Raw genomic sequence first — 22,801 nt, forward strand, 5'->3', positions numbered from 1 at the left:
AAGATCTTAAAGTGATTGTATTGATTTTCTAAATTCCTTCTTTTCTTTCTCCAACCTAGGCTTTTTCAAACTTAAGTGATGTCAGAACAATTGTTCTGACATCTGGTACGCTCTCTCCAATGGATTCATTTTCTTCAGAGCTTGGTGTGAAGTTTTCTATTCAGTTGGAGGCAAATCACGTTATTCGGAACTCGCAGGTAAACTTTCGCATCCTTGTTCCCTCTCCCGAGGCGCAATGCTGGCGACTGTAAAAGAAATGATAACTTGCAAATAAAAATGATGGCAAACCCATTCCATAAGTAAAAAGAAATGTACAGAACAGACTATTGCTTAGATTAATGCAACTGTAAAGTACATTTTCAAATGAAAAATGGGGCCATTTTTAGATATGTTCTCCCCTGGAAAAGCTGAAGTCATGCTGTTTTGGTAATAGCCATCTTACATCAGTTGTTGCACTTTGTCTTCTCTTTTTAAGTACTGGAATGAATTAATTTAGAAATATCCCAATGTTTTCCTTCACAGTTAAAATTTCATTACTTAACCTAATGTATTTTAATACAGTTTGTGTAACATATTTTAGAATTAACTTTTTTATTATGAAATACACCAGGTTTGGGTTGGCACCGTTGGAGCAGGCCCTAACGGTCGGAAGTTGTGTGCCACGTTCCAGCATGCAGAGACCTTTGAGTTCCAAGATGAGGTGGGAGCACTTCTGCTTTCAGTGTGTCAAACAGTTGGCCAAGGGATTTTGTGCTTTTTGCCATCCTATAAGGTAAGGAAATCTTAACTTCTATTACTCCTGTAAAACCGTGCACACTTCACTTGAAAACATACACGCTAAGCTTGAAATGTGGTTGAAAAGGTTGATGCATAAAGCAAAAGATTATGCATCAACACAAATAAGTATAAAATAAATGTATTGTAATAACCCATTGTGACTATATTATAATTTCTTGGATGTCATATTGGCTGGCATACAGGTTTGTTTTCGTGAAAAAACGTGTTCGTATTTGTTTTCAGCAGATGTCTGTATCTTAGTTAATGAATACAATTGTTTTGATTAGGTTTTAAAAAAGAAAGGCCGGACTGATCTGCAGTTTTTTCTTAAATTGTTTCCCTAAATGTTTTGAAATTATTTACAAAAACTCAACTCCTCTCTGTAAGCAAACATCATGAAAGGATACTTTGTGTGTATAACTCGGCAGCAAGAACGCCTTTGCATGTTCTTTGTATGCTATTTGAATGTAGCATTCATCCAGTTAATTTCTTCTTTACTTGTTTCTTGTTCCATTACGCTGCATTGGAGATTCTAGTATATTTTTCTTGAGTCAGGGGGAATTGGAATTGCTCGCTGGCATTGGCTGAAAGGAATCAAATTTCTCATTTTTCAACTATGTAATATCTAATTTCACTGACAACAGATATCTAATTATGGTTAATCTGTACCTCACGGTAGTTCTGCTTTCTTCTCTGTTCTTACTGTTATTTATGGTCAGCTCTGAGGAACAGGCATGTAATTCTGTAATTCATGCCCATTTTTCTTGGAATACTTGCAAGAGTGTGACTTTTTTTAAACCATCATTTATGATTTTAAAAAATCCTCTCTACGCACAAAACAAAAACCTCTCAAAAAACAAAACACACAAACAAAAACACAAAACCCCCAGCATAATGGAAATAAAGGTTTCAGACCATTTCCCTCATCTCTAAGGTTCCTTAACAGAGAATATTTTTTTAAAATTAAATTAAAATTATTTCTTCTTTTTACAAAACCTTCATGTTAGTTTTACTATTTAACTGAAGAGGCTGCAAAGCGAGGGGTTTTTCTTCGCTGGGTGTCTATAAAGTAGTGCAGTCATCGGTGCAATTACTGACAGTGACCATTAGGTGACCACATTAGACCAGGTAATGTACATGCATTGAAAAAAGCAGTTGTCGGCTATATTTATAGCCTACCAACTATAAATTTATTTAACCTACACTTACTGGGCACTTAGATGTGAAGTTAGTGATCTGAAAATAAATTTTGCATTCAATTTATTTAAGAATTGAAATGGGAGCATATTTTAGTTTTCACTATTACCGTATTTCTTTTACTAAAGTGTATAATGTTGAACAGTGTGTGACCGTTGGTCTTAAGTATACAGACCTGGCAAATATTTATGAAAGTTTTTATGAGAATAGTAATCTCAACTGAAAGTACAGAGGGACTTTATAATGACATTTAATAAAGAAGGAAAGAGATTGCTGAACAGCTCTGGTACCCTTCTCCTTCTCACTGCCCTTATGTTGTAGTGAAAGGTCACCTGGCTAAACACGTTGAGTGTTTTTTTTCTTTGTGGGAACACTTCCATGAGCCTAGCGAAAGTATTGATAAATATAAATTGCAGGCAATTGAAGGATGATATTTTAAAATCACATTGCCAATATGTTTCTATGGATGCCCTTTTTCGTTCTGCTTCTTTTATTCTGGATTGGGTTGCCTTTAAGTCTGAGATTAATATGTTGAAAACGCAGGATAATGTAAGCATAAGCATATTAGTACAGGGAAAACAAGGTATTTTTCTTTCATTATCGTATAGAATATTGCTTACCTGCACATTTGCATTTCAGAACTGATTTTCAGAGATTTTCATGGGGAAATTGCTGTGTCTCTTTAAAAAAACTGCAGCTTTTAAATGAATTGTTCAAGGCTATCAAGATCTGATTAATAAACGTGGTCATGTACCTCACTAAATTGACTATCGTGAGTTAAGCAGAGTTTTCGAGGGCTCACACTATTTTAAGAATTGGAGTTTCAACTTTGGAATAAGTGGGGAAAAAAAGTATTTTTAAATGTCTGGAAGGCTGAGGGCAGTGCTCTGAATTTTGAATTTAGGCCTGTACATTAGGTTTCAGTTTGGTTACGCTTACAGATGCATTTTTTTGGTTCAGCATTCTCTTTCAGTTTTAAGAATTTGTGGCTCAGCAATGATGTCCTTTGCTCTGCACCTCCAGCAGAAGCCCTGCTTCTTGGATGGCTCTCTCTGCTTCAGTACCTCTCTCATAGCATTCATGCTGCACAGTTTGACCTCTTTGACAGTTATCCCTAATTATTTTGCTTTGTAAATAGAGTTAATTTTATTTTTCTGGAAAGCTCATTATTAATTTAGTTCAGGTAGTACATTGTACGTTACTTGTTTGTATGTAAGGAGAGTGCTAGAGACAGAAATAGCATCTTTCTGCACTTTCATTCACTTCTGTTCGCTTTGAATTTCATAGACTTTCATTCACTTCAATAAAATACAAGTGTATGTTCTTTTTTGTTGTAAGAAAGGTAAATCAACACTCTTTGGCCTCAGTCTATGGGAGTAGAAAGAATGGAAGGCATAACGCCTGCCACAGGAAGCAGAATTTGAGAACCCTGTCTGACACCATTTGAACGATGTTGGGAGCCTAGAGCTAGCACCCAAGCAGTGTTCTCTTGAATTGTTATTCAGAACTTCATTACATGATATTGGAAATAAAACAAATTTATGGAAGAAGTAGAATTAGAATTGTCATTTGAACTTTCTGGTCAGGGATATAAGGGGCTTTTATGAGTTACCTGTATTTCTCTCCATTTTGTCTGGAATTTCAGGTTGCTTTGTGTACATTAAAGGAGTGATCTGCCAATACTTGGTGAAAGTGATGACCCCTGTATTCATGTTAGAGCTGGAGAAACAAACTCTTGAACAAATATGATTTTTTTCAGACTTCTGAAGTGCTTAATAGAAAAAAAAATCTCATACTCACCTAGAAGAGATATCAGTCTACTAGAAAGTTTCCAATGTGCAAATAAATAGAGGGCAAGTAAAATTCTAAATGTCACCACATTAACCTAATCATAACAGGGGAAAACTGGATGCTGCTTGTAGAACATCTGAGATGAAAGTTATAAATGCCAGCAGAGTACGTTGCTGCAGGAGCTAGACTTTTAGTCAAATACTCCTTCCAGTGCTAATGCATGCAAAAAGCACCATTAATGGCTTGCATTTTTCTCTATTAGCATTTCTTCAGGTAGATTATTTCCTGGGGGATTCTAGATTCCTTTGAAGAAGCTGTCTACTGCCAGGAAGAGGTAGTAGTCACTTGTCTGTATTTTGCTCTCGAGCACCCCTTACAACAAGATATTTATCATCTGTAGAATGTTATTCAGCCATTTTGTAAAGACTTTAAAGTTCCACGACATTGTAAGCCTGCATCCTTTCCTAATCATCAGTTTAAGAAAATACTTCGTCAGGCTGAGAAGGTACTTTCCAAAGACCTTTTTATCTAATGTATGAACTGCTGCGACTACAAAAAAATCTGAATTAAAAATAATTCACCTGTTATCTTCCTCTGTGCCCCTCCATCCCCTGTGTTCTGTTTTGGTTTTTTGTTGTGGCTTTTCTTTTTAATCAAAGCAGCTGTAGCAGAAAGAGCTTGGTGCAGTTTTGTGGGAAAAGTCTGCCACCTTGTTATGTCTGTGTAATTTGGAGTTAGTAGATGTGAATACAGAAAAGGCAATAGTAGAGAAACTCGCCTTTATCTTAATCAGGTAGTTGAATAAAGATATATTAATTGAAGAGTGTTTAAAATATACATATGGCAAATATCTGAGGTTAATGCAACAGAGGAAAATATATGGATGAGAAGAAAACAGTGCACCAGATGTACATCTCCACATTCGATAGGTGTCTCAGTTATAAGCAGCTCTGATGCCATGTTTCATGAATGGGGTAATCTGCAATAACATACAAATTTTTATTGTCATTTTGAGTTCTGGCACATTGACTTTCTTTAAAATAAGTTTAATCTTAACATTTGCTAAATTGCAAACCTAGATCATTTTTAGGGCTACTGAAACTGGTGATACCTTGCAACAAAAATGCATTTATGTGAAAATCGGTAGCAACTCCAGCAAAAACACTCTATAAAAGCGAATATCAGGAGGTGAAAAGATTACTCAGAAATCTAAGATGCTTTTAAACAAGATTAAGATAAGGACCATTAGGGTTCATGTCGCCGACCTGTCTGCATTAAGATGTATCTTGCCTGGTGCCTGTATCTTAGATGATTCATTCAATATGTGTCATATCAAAGTCAAGGTATCCAGTGAGGAGAAAAATGCTAATGCTTATAAATTTTAGTCATAATCCATCATGATGAATTAACTGACCTTTCTTTAGTAGCTTTTTTTACAAAATAAGTTTTGGACAATAACGTTAATATTGGTGTTTGGGGTTTTTTTGGGTTTGTTTGTTTTTTCTTGTGAGGTGGTTGGCTAATTTGTGTCTGCTAATTGTTGAGCCGTAACCTGGAAGTAGGAATTTTAAAACCGGGTCGTTGCTCAGAAGGCTTTGAATGCCTGCTTTTATCAGTAAAACTTATGAACTGATAAGTATTATTCACTTGAGAATCCAAGGTTTGTTTATTACTTTTTTTCTTCTCCTACGCCTTTAAGATGTAGTGTTCTCCATTGATTCACATTAATGACATTTTTGTATCTGCTTTCCTTTACAAAGCTTTGTAACCTTTTGAGGTCAAACAGCAGTTTTACTTGGTAGTTGCACAGTGTTGCTGTGGATTTTGCATTATAGTGAATCAAATAGTTTTGTGGAGGGAAATGTCTTGGGGAAAATGAGGAAAATTTCAAGAAATGCTGGCCTACAAGGATAGAAATAGTAACTGCTTAGTTGTTTGCCTCGTGAACCTCTTAGAAGTGGCTGAATGATCTAAACCTACATTTTAAAAATTATTTGCTATACTCTTGGAAGTATTTGTTTCCAAATGTCTGTAAAATAGATACATTCTTTTTTGTCCCCGTTGTGTTACAGTTTTAAAATGCAGGTGATGTTGAGGTTTACAGCTATGATGCTGTATGCATTTTACCTCTAATGGGTAGTTAATTACAAAAATAGTGAAGTAATAGAAAAGAAAATGAATGCAGAATTTTTAAGTCTTTCTTACATTGCATTAACATTGATTCTTGTTGTATGTATAATGTCCAGCAGATTAATGTTTTTAGGAAGATTTAGTGGAGAATAATGAAAAAGTAGCAAGACTTTCTAAAAACTAAACAGTATCTGCTGGAAAACTGGACTGTCTGGAGCTTCTGCTGTGTACTGCAGAGATTCCAGGGGTTGTCGAAGACTAAAGTTAACAAATAATACGTTGGAACAAACTGGTCCAAGGCATTTGTTTCCTAGAACACTTTTCTTGTGAATGACCTTTTTTTGAACTGACTTAATTATAAAAAGGTTAGTTGATGTATCCTAAAGAAGGTTCTCATACGTCCTATGTTAAGGGGTGTTTTTGGGTTTTGTTTCAGTTCACCAGCTCTTCTCTGGGAGCTGGAACTGACAAAGGGAACAGAACAGACAAAGTAAGAGGAAACAGGAATTACTAAGGTGATTGAAAGCACTGCTTCATTATTGAAGTAGCACTTTTGTAACTAGGGATACAATTTAAAAGCAATCAAACCCATGAGAGAATTTTTAGGTCACTTTATCACAGGTGCTGTTGAACTTGAGGTGTAAATATTTGCAATACAGTCAGCTCTAACAACAATTAGTAGTTTATTTTCCATGGAAGTGAGCATGTCATGAGTTTCGTGTACAATAAATCTGAGACCAAACAATTCAATATCCAGTCTTGAATACATTTGGCAGTCTCAATCCTACTACTGATGAACAAATTCCCTTCATCATAAATTGGCATTGCCATGTAGTATTTTAGTTAGGAAGGCAGAACTGTTAATGTGTAGGTACCGACCAATTAATGCTGTATTGCATTTGCTGTTTCCCCTGAGAATTTTGGGGTGAGGTTATAATGATACATATAGAGTAATTTTTGTCACTTGCGAAAAGTAAATGCTGAATTTCATACTGGAGTTTCTATGTAGCTCATAATTTTAAGTTCTGTCAGTCTCATCCCCTTTTCCTCTTCTCTTGGCTGATCGTATTTTCTTCAGTGAGAATAGGCAGGATTGGGTGACAGCAAATCCATTTGGACGGGAACACCTCTGTTCATTGCCTCGTTTCCCTGTCCGTGTTTAAGGTATCAACCAAAGCTGTAGTGAGGTTGCAGACCAGTGCTGTTTACCATTCTGTTGACGTACCGTTCTTGGAAGTATTACACAACTTTAGGCAAGCAGGCCTTAACGGTATTAACGAACTCTGCGAGCAGCGTAGAGCATGGCAGTAGGTCTAACTTGTGCTCTTTTCAGACAGACACAGGATCTCCAGGTTCGGTCTAGGTAGTTAGTCGGAATGAATGGGAGGGACCTCAGTTTAACCTCTGACTATTGCACTCTTCTGCCACTGTGCTGCAGTGTGTCTGCATTGGATATGAGACCAAGTCCTTGCCTATACTGTCTCCTGGCCTGGACATAAATGTGCCACCCCTATATATGACAGGCTGGGGGAGGGATATACAGTTTCAGTATTAATTCTGAACGTCTGGCTCGTCTTAGTTTAAGACAGACGCCTTTTCTTACTGAGGTTTGTATGAGGTTGATCACAGTGGCAGAGAATGAATTGGTCATAACACTGAAAAAAGAACAGAATATTTTTGTTCTAAAACTTTCCTGAAACACAGTTTTGTAAATAAATTATAAGAAACCTTTTTTTTCTGCCATCAATAATAAAAAAACCACAATGCTGCCTTCAGACAACTTTTACTTATTTAATAAATTACTCCAATAAATTACAAAAGATGGTAGTCTGTTTGGCCAGGCCTATTAAAAGCATTAAGGTTTGAGCACTGGCTGTTAAAATGAGTAAATGGCAATATCACAAAGTTAAACAAATGCCAAAAAACATTTTCCAGAGTACTGGGATTGTAACAATACCATTAATGAGGGCAAAGAGGTTTTAATGCAATTTGCACATTCTAAAGTTTCAAAAAGAGGTTTTGAGTTAGTGCATTATTAATGTTCTGAACATCTGGAACTATGTAAGAGCCATAGACATTGAGCAAGTGCAGGGTTTCCCCACTAGGTCTGATGCTGACTGATTTCCTCCCTAGCGAAAAGCTTGTTTTAAGAAGTTTGAGACAGTAAAATGACAATATCCAGATAAGAGATAAACATTCCACAGTGTCTTTTTGCTTGTAATGTGTATGGAGGAGAAATTGGAAACCTTTAAGTTTGTGCAGCTAAAAGGTGAATTTGAAATTAAATAGGAAAATAGTTATTTGCACCACGCTTGCTCCGTGGGGCAGCTGCACCGATTGCAGAGTGCTTACATGAGGAATTATCTAGTAACGTCGGGTGGGTTCCATAAAATTGCTTAAATTTTTCTGTTAGGTGTATTTAGGTATAATATGCAGAGATAAATGCTTTATCAAGAGTAATAATCTCCCCGATATTCCTGTTGACAGCTGTAGGAGTACTTTGAGGAAGAGATTTACTCCTGTGTGTAAATATTTGCAGGATGGAGGGATCTGTTCACACCAAGTATGTTTCATGACAGAAATGTGTTTTTTGGAGTTACATAAATGTAAACTTCCTGTGTAATTATAATGTTACAGAATGTAATTTACACTGTTACAGCTTTAAAATGATACAGGGAACAGAATGTTTCAATGTGACATCTAGTTTTAGATGTTGTAGCTATAGCTAATATCCAACATCACATTCATTGGGATGAAAAGAAAGGAGGCCTTTAAACAGGCTGGCATATCAGGGGAAAGTTATGAAATAATTGTAAATTAATAATGATACTCACTTTCTGCACAGCATTTGCTTGCTGCTCCCAAGGGAAAGGCATTCTCTTACTCCAGAAGCCTTAGTTGTTTGAGCCAAACAGCTGCAACGGTGCTATTACAGTATGTAAGAAACCCTAAGAACAAGAAAAGGCTTTAGGGAATAGAATTCTGTCATCCTTGCTATCTCAAATTATGTGCAAGTACCTAACAACAGAAGTAGAGCAAAGTGATGGAAAGGTAATTAAACAACACGCGAGCAGCACTCTGTGTCTCTCCTGGCACTAACGACTCTGTGCAATGTCCCCTGGAAGTCACTGGAGTTTGTTCACTGACTGCAGAGGGGTGAGGTAGGGCTCTTGACACTGAAGTGACCCTTTGGGTTTTTTCTTTTTCTTTGAAAAGAAAGGCTTATTGCCAGATTCTAAAGCTGTGTCTTTTGCTCTGATGAAAACCTTAGTAAAGTGATTTCTGTCTGGTGGGGCAGAATTTTGGGAAAACGTGATCTAAAAAGGCTGAATCCTAATGACTCAAACTATGCCTTTCAACATTTGTACCTAATAAACGTAGATGGAATTTTGTTTTACTTGTTGTCCACTGTTGTTTCTTCATTGCTTGTTTTTCACTCTTACTCTGCACTGGTAGTTTTCTGTCTGATCTTTATCTCAGCTTAATGTTTTATGGGGTGGTTTTTTGCTCCCATTAATCATATACAGTATCTACTTTCAGTTTTATTCGCCATTTTTTCCATCATTTAAACATTTAAATGTCTGTAATATAAACTGTCTAGCTATTGGGGCCCTCACATTCATCCAAAAGAACAATTTTCAGGCTTGGTGTGCATTATCTGAGGTGTCTTCTGAGAGCTCCAATAGCTCCTGTAAATCTCAATGGGATTTTGGAAGTCTGCAGTTTGCATTTTTCCCATTGACTTGGGCAGAGCAAAGACATGCATGTAAAAATCACTCTGTGTCATGGAAGATTTCAACCCTTCCATCACAACGCTCCTTTCTCTGCCTCAGGCACTGAAGACAGTTGTGGTGGTATGGGTTCAAATAGAGAACAAGAGTAGCAGAAGGAATAGTGAAGTTTGTACAGAAAGTGTTAAAATAAGAGTATTTCAATAACCAGGTATATAATAAAATTCCTCAAATTCTGTTGGCGAGCCTCCTTCTTCTGTGTCATCAAGTCAATCAAGTTGCTCTGCCAAATTAAATTTGAAGATGGAGCTGGCAGTTCACGCCCTGGCAAGATCATTTCTTGTGTAATTATAGGGGCCACAGCAAACATACCTCCTTGAATAGGAGAGAAAGCCGGATAGGGCTGAATTATGCTACAAAGAAATAATCCTAAACTTTTAAAGCTGATGTTTATGTTGTTATAATGATTTGTTAAAATGTTTTCACTTAGAATTTTTTAACCTCTGCAGCTTTGCAGGGTTTTGGGGTGGGTTTTTCCCCCCGCTGCTTGGTTATCAATGGCTAATTTCAGTTCTGACTGTTCACATGTGTTACTCACAAAGCAGGCCAGGAGAAATGTTGGGCTATATCAAAGATAAAATTTTATTTTGGGGGATGGTAACTGACAACCTGAATACTTGCACTGTATTTGTTTTCTTTTTTAAATAGTATGACAGGATCCTAGATTACCGGTTATGGAGTAATTTTCCTGGTTTCTGGGAAATTGGAGGCAATCCAACCATTAGATACGCTTAGAGAAGTTAGAGGAGATGATCCAGCAGCTTGCGGCTGAGTGGCAGGGTTCTTCCCCCTTTCCACATAATGTTCTTGTGCTACTCTGAATTTTGTGTCAACTGATTCAGATCTCCAGAACAAAGGACAAGTTTTTATCCTCCCCTCCCCGGTTAGTTTTCTGCTGGCCTTGTGAACTGAGTTGGCTCATCAGGAGGTCAGAGAAGTGTCAGAGAGAGCTCAAGGGAAGAGAAGATATTGCACACTCCAGAAAGGGAGCGGGATCATCCCTTTTACTGCCAGAGCTCGATCTCAGAGATGAAACGTTACTATGCTTTTTTAAAACACGTTTTTCAGTGATCTGCCTTAATATGAGAATCCCTAAAGATATTCATTTGGAAATTCTGATATTTTTATGAAATATGGTTTGTATTATGAAGTTATTAGTATGACATTACAGCGTTGTGAACTGAGTCTGCCTTTACTGCATATTAACCAAATAAACTGGAGAGTTACTCAGGTGAATAAACTGGGTGAATGGAAATTTGGGTGAAGTGTTATGAACAGAATGAACTGTTCTCACTTGTCGGTCTGTGGAAACCCACACAAACCATGGGGGTGGCAGAGCCATTTGCTGTTCATGCGATTGCAGTCAGACATTTTACACACGGCCACTCCTCGGGTAGACAACGGCCGTCGTGACTGAGTGTTGTAGCAGTTCAGTGCAGTTGGATCAGGGGAAATTTCTAGGTGTGATTTGGGTCCCACATTATCTTTTTGAATTACTGGCTGCAAAGAATGAACAAATACACTTTCCGTGGCTTACTGAACTGCTCCAGTGACCAGCAAGGGACTTGCAATTATTCAAGTGCCCTGTGGCACTTGCTTTTTACATAGAGCAGATATACTTTCTGGTAGCATCTGCACATCATATAAAGTAGAATCCGTAGCGACAGTCTGTGGGAAATTATTGGGTATTATGTCTAAAAAAATTTTATGCCATACTGGTAGATGAGTGGTTTGCTTGTGAATTTCACACCCTGAGAGCTGCGCAGTTTAATATTTTATCATGCTCTTAGTTTAAATACCCTGAGCATACAGCATCAGGAAAATAAACTAAAAATCTATTGTTTCGCACTTCTTAGCTCTGACTTGTCAAAGTGCTGCAAGCTGAATTGTTGTATCTAGTTAACACATGCTCCAATTTCTGTTGTAATTAACACTTTCTGCTTGCATATTTTTCCTACTATTTAAGTAGTAACTGCATTGCAAATGAGTTTTCACAGTCACAAAGTTTGCACTCTGTGAATGATAGAGTCAAAATGGTAAACAGCAATTACAGTCAAGATGTTTTTTTCCTCAAGAGCTTTTAATGAAAGGGAGAGAAAATGGGGTGGAAAACAGTAGTTATTAATAAGGAACAATATACATAAGCCACGTTATTTTTAAGAAGGTGCATCTTGCACAGGTTACTTTGACGTTACTGTTGTTCTGTACCATTGCAACCTGCAGAGTTCCTGGTCCCTTTGGCATTTCTTAGAGGTTCACTGCCTGATGTGGTAGAGATGTGACTTCTTCATGTGTGAAAACCACTATATGTGAGAGAAAATACACTTGAAAGCATATATTTAGGTAACATGTTCTGTATCAGCAATGTTACAGCATATACAAGAATTTGAATACTAAATGTATTGAAAGGGACACTTGGGCAATTTTAACTTCAGAAAAAATCTGCTTCATGGGAAAGTCAAGAAGCTGATGAAATCGTGTCTTAGAAAATCATGCCTTAGACTTAGTTGCTAACAGTGTAGGCAGGCTTCTATGTGATAAATGTAGTTGGTGAGGTGGTGTATTCTAAAGAGTATTCATGGCTTTTTGATTCAGTTCACAGTGCATTAATGGATTATTTTTTGCAAAAATGTTTTGAGACAAAGAACTTGCACTAAACGTAACTTCTGTTTTATGGCTTATGAATGCACCAGCTGCTAGTTAGTAGCCAAATTGCAGTGTTACATCAGAAACTTTGTTTTCAGCTTTTTCTTCCTATTTTTGCTTGTGAGGGGAGACATTCTTAAGAATGTCAGATACTCTGAAAGGTCTGTTATTCCTTCCTTTTCAACATTATGTGTGGGAGAGGGGGTCGAGTTGTCTACTCTGAAGAAATACTTACACTAGCTTTTTCTTGTACTTTTTGTTTTTTTTTAAACTGTGTAGTCTATATGGTGAAGGTATATCAAGCATTTACTGTTGGGGAAGAAGATGGTCCAAGTTACATAAGGTCAGACAAGTCTTTTTCATTTGGGAAGGAAGGATACTTAATTTAAAAAAAAAAAAAAAACAAAAAAACCAGCACCCCAAACCAGAAAACCAGCTCTTTACGTAGCGTAACTTAGCACAGTTCGAGTGAGGTCGCTGGATTTATGGTGAAGTTGGTGTTTAAGGATCCTGCTTTCAGGGCTTCTCCACAGCACCAGATTCTTTTTGTGGGGTGCATAACTGTTCCCAATTCACTCTTAGTATTCATGCTCTTTTATCTACGGAACCCCATCTTAACTCTCTTGTTACAGAAATATTATATACTTAGTCAAGTTTGGCAGATTGCTTTAAAATTTTCTTTCAGTAAAGTCATGGAATAGCTTCTTACTGTGTAAGTTACTGTTATTGTTCCCTCCTGAACTGCTGCTGACTGAAGTGCGTGCTTCTGATACTGGTGACACTGGTGAGCGTCATCATTTGTGTTGTCGTGATTGCAGAAAAGTTTATCACTTTGCCTTTTTGTATTTTAACATTTGTTGCATTCGTTGTCTTAGGTCTGGAATTGTTCTGGTTTTTCTGTTTGGTGGTCCTGCTTCCCAAATGAGAGGTTTTAGATGTCTCCAAGAATCAGAGCTGATTTCATTCCCTGTTATCTTACTTTATTATTATTCAGAGCTAAACATTGTGCATAAAGTACATGGTTGTTGCTGAGAAATTAGTTCTTTTACGCGTACCAATATGCCATATAACAAGGGAAAAATTACTAACCTTTCTGAGAAAGTAGAGAATATTAATCTTTCTGAAAATGATTTAATAAATACAGGTGTAAAATGCCATCTATAAACTTAAAAATATTTTCTCTGTTAGTGTTAATAGGAGACTAAAAGCTAAAACCTGTTACTCTCCTGCTCTTGGTTGGAGCCAGTTCCCCATGACGAGCATCTGCCTGCCCTGTTTGCTGTGTGAGCACTTGTGGACTTGGTCAGCCTCATGCCTAGGACTGCACTGTGTGTCTGTTTGACTCAGCTCTCCCAGACGGTGCTGTGCTTCACTGCTGATGTGCCATGAAGACAACCTTGTCTTTTCCCCCCCACCCCTCTTTACTCTGGAAAAGAAAGAGGTGAAAGATGACTGAGCTTGGTTTTTGACTGGTGAAGGGGAGGACAGCAGTGTGGGATGCTGACTTCAGTCATGAACAGTTAATAAGTTTGTATTTTATTCAGTACCAGGATCTAAACAATCCTTTTAAAAATAAAATTTTCTGGAGAGCTTTCTTTGCGTGAAGGATTGCTGTCTCACCGGAACACGAAAGTGTAATGATAGCCTAGGGTGAATGTACAAGCAGTTCTTGTAACACAGAAAGCTGTTGTCTTGGTCAATTTTAAAACCACAAAAGAAACCCTGTTTTGAACCAGGTTATTTAGAAACAGCTGCGATGGAGCTTAAAGACCGAACACTTCAAAGGCTATCCAGATTGTTTTGTGGTAAAACATGTTGGGTTTTTTAGGAAAAGATTTTATATAAAAAAGCTTCTTTAACTGTAGAAGCAACATATTAACTGTGTTATTCTAGAGTCTTTGGAGTGCAAAACATTTCATTTTTCATTACTGTTGTCGCTGTTCACATATTCCATTATTTAAGGAGGTTATTGAAAAATTGATGGTATGTTGGTACCAGAGAGACATCCTGTAGGCTGCAGTGTTGATTTATGGCACATGGAACACAGCTCAGTGCTTCGGTTTCCTGCTGGTGAGCGGCACTTTGTCATTGTCCCTAAAGAAAAATCATACCAGTGAAATCCCCTGTGTTCCCCCCAAGTTGAGTGATGCATAATTTTTCTTCAAAAATGATTATGAATTATTTACCTTTTATTGTGCTGGAGTGTGCACATGGTGATCAGAATCTTGTTCATAATACAGAGTTTTTCACCATGTTCAGGGTTTAGTTTAATTATGTTGTTGAGTTGCATGGGAGCTTTTATCTATTTTTTTCTTCTTTACTCGCCCCCACCCCCCACTGGGTCTGCCAAGCCCGTGTGGGCTAGCACAGATTGTACCCCGCATTTCCTAGCATATGTAGATATCTCAACAGGAGTCTTTGTTATAAATATTTGTTTTTCTTTTATGTTTGTTTAACATTTTCCTTGAGAAAGTAACTACAGTACTTCTAAACTTAAAAAGATGCTCTTCCCACACAAGTTCTTGAAGATCACAGGCGCTTGCATGGTTTTAAAGTTTTATTCTTCAAGCTGGTTTTCTGTTGCGCAGAAGCGCTGAGAGGTCTAAGTGAAACATCTCTTGAAATAGCACATGTAGTAGTGATACAGATTTCCAACTGAGGGCAACTTTCTCATGGGAGGTGTGTTGAGGAAAAACTCCATGATATAGACCACCTGTTAGGAAAATTAAAAGGCTGTATGATCTTTCTTCATAACTCTGGAAGAAATGTGAAATGCCAGAATAAATGTGTGAATTGGGTCGAGGTCCCTTCGCAGCTTCCTGGATTCCGTCTCTGGACTGTTGGAGGCTTTCCAGTAAAACATAGCTTTTCTTATAGGAGATAATCACCTGCTGAGCATTGATCAACTTCAGCCATTTGGGTTTAATTTTGGAATCATGACTATCTGTGCAAGCGTAACTTTTAAAAATCACTTTCCTTTTAACAACTTTTGCTTTAAATATATGCGTTCTTATTTTATGCACTTGATTTTTGCCGTAACAGTTGGTAAGGTTTAGCAGTTAAATACACATTAGAAAATCTTCCTCATCAGCTGAAAAGGAGTGAGGTTCTGAAAAAAGTGAGGAATGTGTGTTTTCCTCTGGAAGTTGTACTCAGATGAGTGTGCGTTCTGGTTTCATTCCTTCACAATGTCTACTCTTTATTTCAGGACTTTTCTAAGGTCTTTCCGCATTAAAATTCCTCTCTGTGTTGTCTAGTCTTCATATTCCTTAAAACAAAGAAATCAAAGCCTGAACACGTGACCTTCCCTGTATTCATTAATTATTGGTTTTACAATAGAATGGTTTCTTTTTCCTGATGGCAGAAAAAATGTTTTGGTTTTTGTTCAATATTTTCCATTTTGCGATTGTGGAGCGTTTCATTACCGAGGCTCTGTAACACTTTGGGAAAGGAAATCAGACAGAAATTGATCTGGAGTTAGTACTCTGTAAACCAGGTCTGGTTCAAAAGAACACTTCTTTGCATTGCCGGTCGTAGCCCCACGATGATAATAAATAGTTGGGGAAATGTGCAGTAGAAAGTAGGCGTAGCCTCTCCTCAATAAGAATAGCATCTTTCTGTGGCCTGTTTCCATTAAAACGCTGCATTAAATCGGTTTATTTTTGGCACGGAAAGAAAAGATTCCTTATGCATATGTATTTATATGGGCATTCGGTATTTTTCTCCAGTTTCCTATTAACAGTGGGAAATTAACATTCTATTTTGAAAGTAGATTTTACTTGAAATGAAATATTTTGGGCACGGATATTTTAATGTTCTCTTTAAATGAAATGTGTTATAATTAGAAATGGAGAAAAAGGAATTTGAAGCTTAAAATATTTTTTTGTGAATAGATAAGTTAGTATTTTGTATCAGCTTAGTCATTCAAAAGAACGAATTTTAAATACCTCCTTGTATTATGTTAGATACCTCCCATAAACACGAGAGGTTTCTGTGAATCAGTCTATTGCTTAACCTTTCATGAAAATCTAATTGAGTGCGAACAACTGCTTCAATAATTCAATGGACTGGGTTATTCTTGGCTGGTTAGTCCCAGCCTAGTGCAGTGCAAAACTCTGGGTGTCAAGCAAAATGCAGGTTTTGTCTTTTTTGGTGAGGAATTTGATTTTATTCTTAACCATAGTTGAAAAAGCATACAGGTTGATTAAAAAGGGAAAAAAGATTAAATGTAAATTAGCTCTGCCAGTTTGGTAAGTGACTTGTGGCTAAAAGGTGCATATTCTTTCAGTCCTTTTGAAAGCCTGTGATGTTTGGTGATATTGAAAAATGATATTGTGTTTCATTGCTTTCTTCTCATACATGTGACCTTTTATTCTTAATAAGGGACATTGTGCTTTTTATAGTACTATTTTTAATAGTTCTAGAGTGATATTTCCAAACTTATTTTAAAGATTTGGATTAATGGACATTAGATTTTATTGGTTAGTTGGCCCAAATATTTTTCCCTCCTGTTTTTGGAAAGAAACTCGGCTTTTTCCTTTCACCTGAATCCTTCCAGGCAGTTATGTCTTGTCCCTTCAATCTTTTATTCCCATTTCATTGCTCTGTGTACTTTCTTCCTCTTGCTGTTTCCTTTGTGTTCACTTTCAACCTCAAAGGACTTCTTGTTTGTTTGTTTGACTTTTTGTTTTTAAACTAAAGGTGGAAATGGAATTAATTACTGATCCCGTGCCACCGCATTGGCTTTAACCATTGTTTCCCGCAAATCTAAGAGCTCCAATAGTCCTGGAGGTCAGTTACCTACAGGATTCCAGGTCATTTAGTAGAGAGGCCTGGCAACCCTTTTAGTTCAGAGAGCTGTCAAATAACTTGTGCTAATTCTGGATTTTTCCAAAACATCTTAGTTCTTGAAGAAGTTATTTTAATACAAGCCTGTAATAACAGTATGTAAATGATGTTAAAACGTGGGTGGAGTCTGGCCAGATACATTCTTCAGGGTTACCTTGAAATAACATGAATTTAAGGCCACTAGAGTTCAAGCGATGTACTAAATGCATTTATTTAATGACTGAAGTTATTTTGGGATTATCACTAATATAAAGACAGTTTCATTCTCTCATAATAGAAGTAGAACATTCAAGCAGGTATTTAGCCGTTGTGCTGAGCAGACTAGAGCTTTGAGACCAGTGGGAGAGTGGTTTGAACAAAAAGTTACAGCTGTAGCTAACCAGCTGACTCAGCAAACTGCCTCATCCTGGAAGCTTATTAAAGGTAATGCAATACCTATGGAATTAGGTACATTATAAAAACATCTGTGCCTTGAGATCATCAGAGGATTACTTTCATGGAAAATATGATGTCCTCTATCCTAATAGCTTGAATTTGCAGAAGGACCTGTCAGAGTGTACAGATATTTTATTTTTATTTTTTACTGAAAGGAAGAGAGGAGGCAGCTGATGCAGACGTAGGTTGAGTTGTCCTGTGGTACAGAAAGCAACCTGTACTTTTCTTTTTTCCTTTTTTTTTTTTTGCAGACAGCCCAAATAGTAGGAAACATTTCGTAGTAACACAAGAAAACTGCATTTCTTCTTGACATTCTCTCTGAATGTAAGGGTTTTCTGTGAAGAAAAAGCCTCTTATTTGTTTGGTTTTGATACCTGTTGTTTTTCTGTCCAGATACAAGCACTGCATTGAAGGAAAAACATTTGCTAAAACTCAATGTATAAATTTGGTATCTGCACTCCTCTGCCTCCTCCACTCCACTGCCTCCTCCTATTGCTTAGATAAGATAAAAGCACTCACTGAAGGACTGAGTTACTCAATGTCTTGAAGCAAAACAGAGTTTATGAGATCAGTGGAAGAAGAGGAGAGGAAAGATACAGAAATTAATGTCTTCTGTTACTGAAGAAGATATAAATTATATTTGCATCTAGTATAAAATTTAAAGAAAAGCTATGTAAAATGTTGGGCACACTGGTGAGGCCTGTCTTAAATAGGACGTTTTTAAAGACTTTGGTTCATGCACATTCTTAGTGATGAAAAACTTTTAATTCAAAATTTTGCAACAAGCAAAAATTATGTAATACTATTAAGTTTTATTGTTAGATGTTTGGAGTACTGTCTCTCTAAGTTATTTAGCTTTTTTTTGTTACTGAATCATTTACAATATCCATCAGTTGCAGATTTGTATCTCCTGTGGACTATTTTGTGATTTATTTTTTCTCTTTTATAATAATGTGCTATTGAAATTGAAATGCTGGTATAGAACCGTATTAATGCATATTTAAAATATGCAGGGATACCTGTTTCATTTTCAGAAGTTTAAGTATGACTCAGATGAGAGTGGAAGAAGCACTAGTTTTAAAACTAGAGCACCTTGTGTTGGAAAAAAAATTGTTTTATTTAAATGAGTAGGTTTTAGTTTTGTTCCCTCATCCTAGCTAGATTTCTAGGCAGTTGGAATTGCCTTTAGATACATTTTCCTTGTTTTGTGGTTGATATTGCGTACACGGGGAATTTATGGCTTTTTTCACAATGTAAGATTGTGAAAGGACTAGAAGAGCACAATTCGGTTCGACAGGTTCTCGTCTCTCTCTGAATCTAATTATGGTTGCTGAAACAGTTGTTCATCCTGTACGTGGAGAGAGGTGCAGATGGATGCAGGTACATACATCTGCAGCTTCCTAAAATGTTTCTGGTATAGCAAAGTTAAAGAATAACAACTCTGTAAGACAGTTCCAAAGGTACGTAGAAAAAGAAACTGTTTAATGAGATAATCTGTAATTTCCCTAGTCAGTGCATTAGGCAAATAAATGATGTATTTCAGTTTTGTAGATGTAAAAGTATATTCTCCATCTGATGGAGCTGTGGGGGATTCCTATATGCCATGTTTGAAGTCCCTAATCTCCATGTCTGAGTGTTCTAGTTTAGTCTAGTTTCTCTTTGGAAATACTTTCTATAATCAGCTGTGGATATTCAGCAGGGAATGGCCCAGGCCAGCCTTTTCTGTTTGGTGTTTCTCGAGACACTTCAGGTTTTACAAACCATAGATGGAAATTATCTTAAAATGTATATGTTTATATTACATTTTTAAAAACCAAAAGACACTACTGTGTAACATAGCCTTGAAACTAAAAGGAAAATGTTTGTATTATGAGACTTTTAGCTGCTTCTAAAACTGACACCACCTCTTCCTCACTCCATTTCATGTAAATGTAGAATTTTGGTGTCTGTACGTAGGTTGTGCGTTAATGGACTCATAAGATGATGTAAGAGTACACCACTATAGCAGAACTGTCCGTCTTTGTGTGTCACTTGTACATGTTGGCGGATTGGATGATAACCATGTTTTCTGCAAGTGGCTGCCCTTTTAGCCCCGAGCGTAGCATAGCTGTCTTAGTTCTACAAAAACAGAGTCTAGTGGAGCAAGTCCTGTTGCTCAGCCCGAGTTAGCTGTAGAAGTCTGTTTTCCATTTCTGAAGTTTTGTGCTGACTGCGTGTAGAACTTCTATTTGACCCTTCAGACACGTTTCCAGCCCACTGGAGACACACTTTGATTTGAAGCAGTGCTTATTCAAAAAGAAAATTCTCGTAGCAAACACATGAAGAGCTCTGCCTGGGAAAAGGCTTTTAGATCAATGTTAGTCCCTTGGGAATCTCTGACTTTTTGCACTAACAGTGGTGCCAATACTGTGATTTTTTATTAAGAAAAACCTAATGGCTGTTTCCTTTCTCTCCCCAACTACCCTTCATATCTGAATAACAATGAAAAGTGGAACTTCATATCATTAAAAAACTATTCTGTAGAAACAAGATGAAAAAACACACAAGTTTGGAGAAGTGGGTGTTTGAGTGTATAATGGCAGAGTTCTAAGAGGGTTACAAGATATTTGTGTAAATTTTGTGCACCTTGAAGTACCATTTGTTCAGTTACTGTTATATAGACGTATGGGTAACAAGACAGCACATAGTTTTACAGGTGCACAGGAATATGCAATACAATTGTAACTGATAGTTATTATTAAATAGTTAATGGTTGTTAAAGTAGCCAGTAAAGCCAGAGTTATTTTACTCTTCTGTCAGGTGCTGCTTAGGTCATTATTCTTTTTGTCCTGTACTGCTCTTGAACATCCTTTCATATTTTTAAGTGTTCTATTGCTTCCCCAAGCATTTTTTTGATGGCAGGATTATTTCTGTGATGTCCTTTTACTGTGCTGGCAAGGTTGAAATTACATGAATCAACGCTAAAATATTTAAGGAATATACAATGTAAAGAAATCTAGTAGCAGGTGCTTGTAGCAGGACGAGAGCTAGGGAACTGTAAACCAGAATAAGGAACTCATCATGTTACAGTGTTGTCTATTAGACCCTCCCTCATCTCGGGTATTTGCTACTTCAAAAATCACCCTCAGGAGGTAACGAATACTGTAGAAAAAGTGCATCCCCAGCCACTTGGTTGCTGCAAGTTAACTCTTCAACTTTAAGGTGCTGGAAATTACAGTGAACTTGCCTTAGGGTAAAATACATTAAATGAATCTTTGGTCGTGCTTTATGACAAGGGAAACCCTTAATGCGATTGTTGGCGCTGTATAGAACTAAGTGGCAAATGGAAAGGGGCGAAGCTTTTCCTTTGTGGACACAGGATGAGAGGATTTTGCCAGGGAGTGCGACATGATGGCAAGAGATGTTGAGAAAACAGTTTCCCCCATTCCCAGAATTTAAGGGTGCTTCAAAAGCTCCCTAAAAGGGGGGTTGCTGACAAAGACGAATGGTGAATCTAAATACTGAGCTCATAGTTTCTCTGGATCATAGCTTACAGGTGTCTTTAAATTGCAGAAAGGAAAAAAAAGGGAAAAGCTATCAAAATAAACATCCTTCAGTGCATGGGAAGATGACAGATTCTTTCTAACAAGATTTTCTGCTCTCCTGGAGGAAGACCATTTGTTAATAAACCATTTGAGAATCCATTTTTAAGGGATTTAATAAAATATACACAGACTGCCTTCCACTGCAGAAACTATTATTCCCTTGGGTAGAAAAAGTGACTGACTGTGGGCATTAATGGTGGCTTCCTGTGATTCCTGGCATTATATCTTGCTCCCATTTGCACTTTTTCAACGCGAAGTGAAATAATTTTTTATGAGAAACCAGCACTTGGTTTCTAGCTCTTATGAAGCGTGTGTGTGTTCTATATTTTATTTATTTCTATTCAGTCATGTCCGTAATTCTCGTTGTTTTAGTGTCTGTCTATAGCGTGGGTATTGTGTTTGTGCATACTTTCCTGTGTACAGGAGAGTTCCCATATCTAGCGAACTCCATCAAATGGAAGAGGTAGTAGGTTTTGTGTGAATTAAATGAATTGTTCGATTCTTGCCAAAGATTTTTTTAATGAATAATTCACACATTTCCATCAAAAATTGTAGGTTTTCTATTGTGGTGGTTGCTGTCAATTAAACAAGAAATGTGAACCTGTTATGGTCTAATAGATACATACCTGGAGGGGCCAGGTAACCCACAAAAGAGAAAAGACGTTTTCTTAAGATTTGGAGGAAAGTTTTCTATTGTACCCTGTCTATATTTTCTTCCTGGCCCTCTTTTGTCGTGCATGGTAAACAGCAGGCAGTGCTAGAAGTGAAGTTAGCATAGATTGCTAAGTGAATGCCCAGGCAGACATTAGTTTCACAGAAGGAAGAATGAAATCTGGAAAGCTAATATTATTACAGTCACTGGCAGCTCTAACAGATCCCAAATGGGTGTACTTAGAGGCATAATTTGTTTGATTATTTTCTTTACCAGAATTATCTCCATGTCATATCCAAGAACTGAAGGCATAGTGGCAGGCTGTGGATGGCAAGATGGACAGTCATTGCTCGGTCATGCTATTATGACCTTTTATATAAAAGATTACAGACAAGATGCTGCCAGGAAATGACAGAGCTGGTGGAGAAGGGGACAACAGTAGGACACACACATTTAGAAGAGATGATTTATTCCACAGTAACATTTGTATGTGTAGGAAACTGTTCCTACTGCTCATCACTTAGTCTTTCTGTGCTTGCTCGAGAATGGTGTCACGTCACTAGTAAGCAAGTGTAATTCCCCGAATAGAGGCTCAAACAAAGCTGGTGAAAATTCAAGAATAACATAGTATTTGTCCCCTCTGAACCACATGTACCCCAAAAGGAACCAATCCAAATACTTAATGTCAGAGAAAAAGTTCAGGTCTTTAATGTTGAAAACATGGAATACGCAAGGGTTCTTGTAAACAGTTTCCTATAAATTTGCACGTTTTCCCTGTAAACTCAAATGTGACAACAATTAGTTACCATTAGTCCTGCTTCACAGTAACACTTAGACTGTGTATTTGGATAATTTTGTAACAATTTAACCGTTCAGGATCCTGAGATCTTGGCTGGAGTGCGTCAGAAAGGCAAGTGGGTTGGAGTTAAGGGTTGCTGTGGCTTTTTGAG

At 37.2% G+C, this 22,801-nt stretch overlaps 1 protein-coding gene across 2 annotated transcripts in view; it reads left to right on the top strand.

Annotated features, from left to right (window-relative positions):
• BRIP1 (BRCA1 interacting DNA helicase 1) overlaps window positions 1-22,801 on the top strand; it is a 64,404-nt gene that overhangs the window by 18,484 nt on the left and 23,119 nt on the right. For both annotated transcript variants that reach the window (XM_075113368.1, XM_075113369.1), the window contains exons 13-14: window positions 60-197; window positions 611-772. In XM_075113368.1, coding sequence (XP_074969469.1) covers window positions 60-197; window positions 611-772 — 300 coding nt within the window. The remainder of the gene's footprint in view (window positions 1-59; window positions 198-610; window positions 773-22,801) is intronic.

Source organism: Phalacrocorax aristotelis, chromosome 18 (assembly GCF_949628215.1).
Source record: "Phalacrocorax aristotelis chromosome 18, bGulAri2.1, whole genome shotgun sequence".
Classification (NCBI taxonomy): domain Eukaryota; kingdom Metazoa; phylum Chordata; class Aves; order Suliformes; family Phalacrocoracidae; genus Phalacrocorax; species Phalacrocorax aristotelis.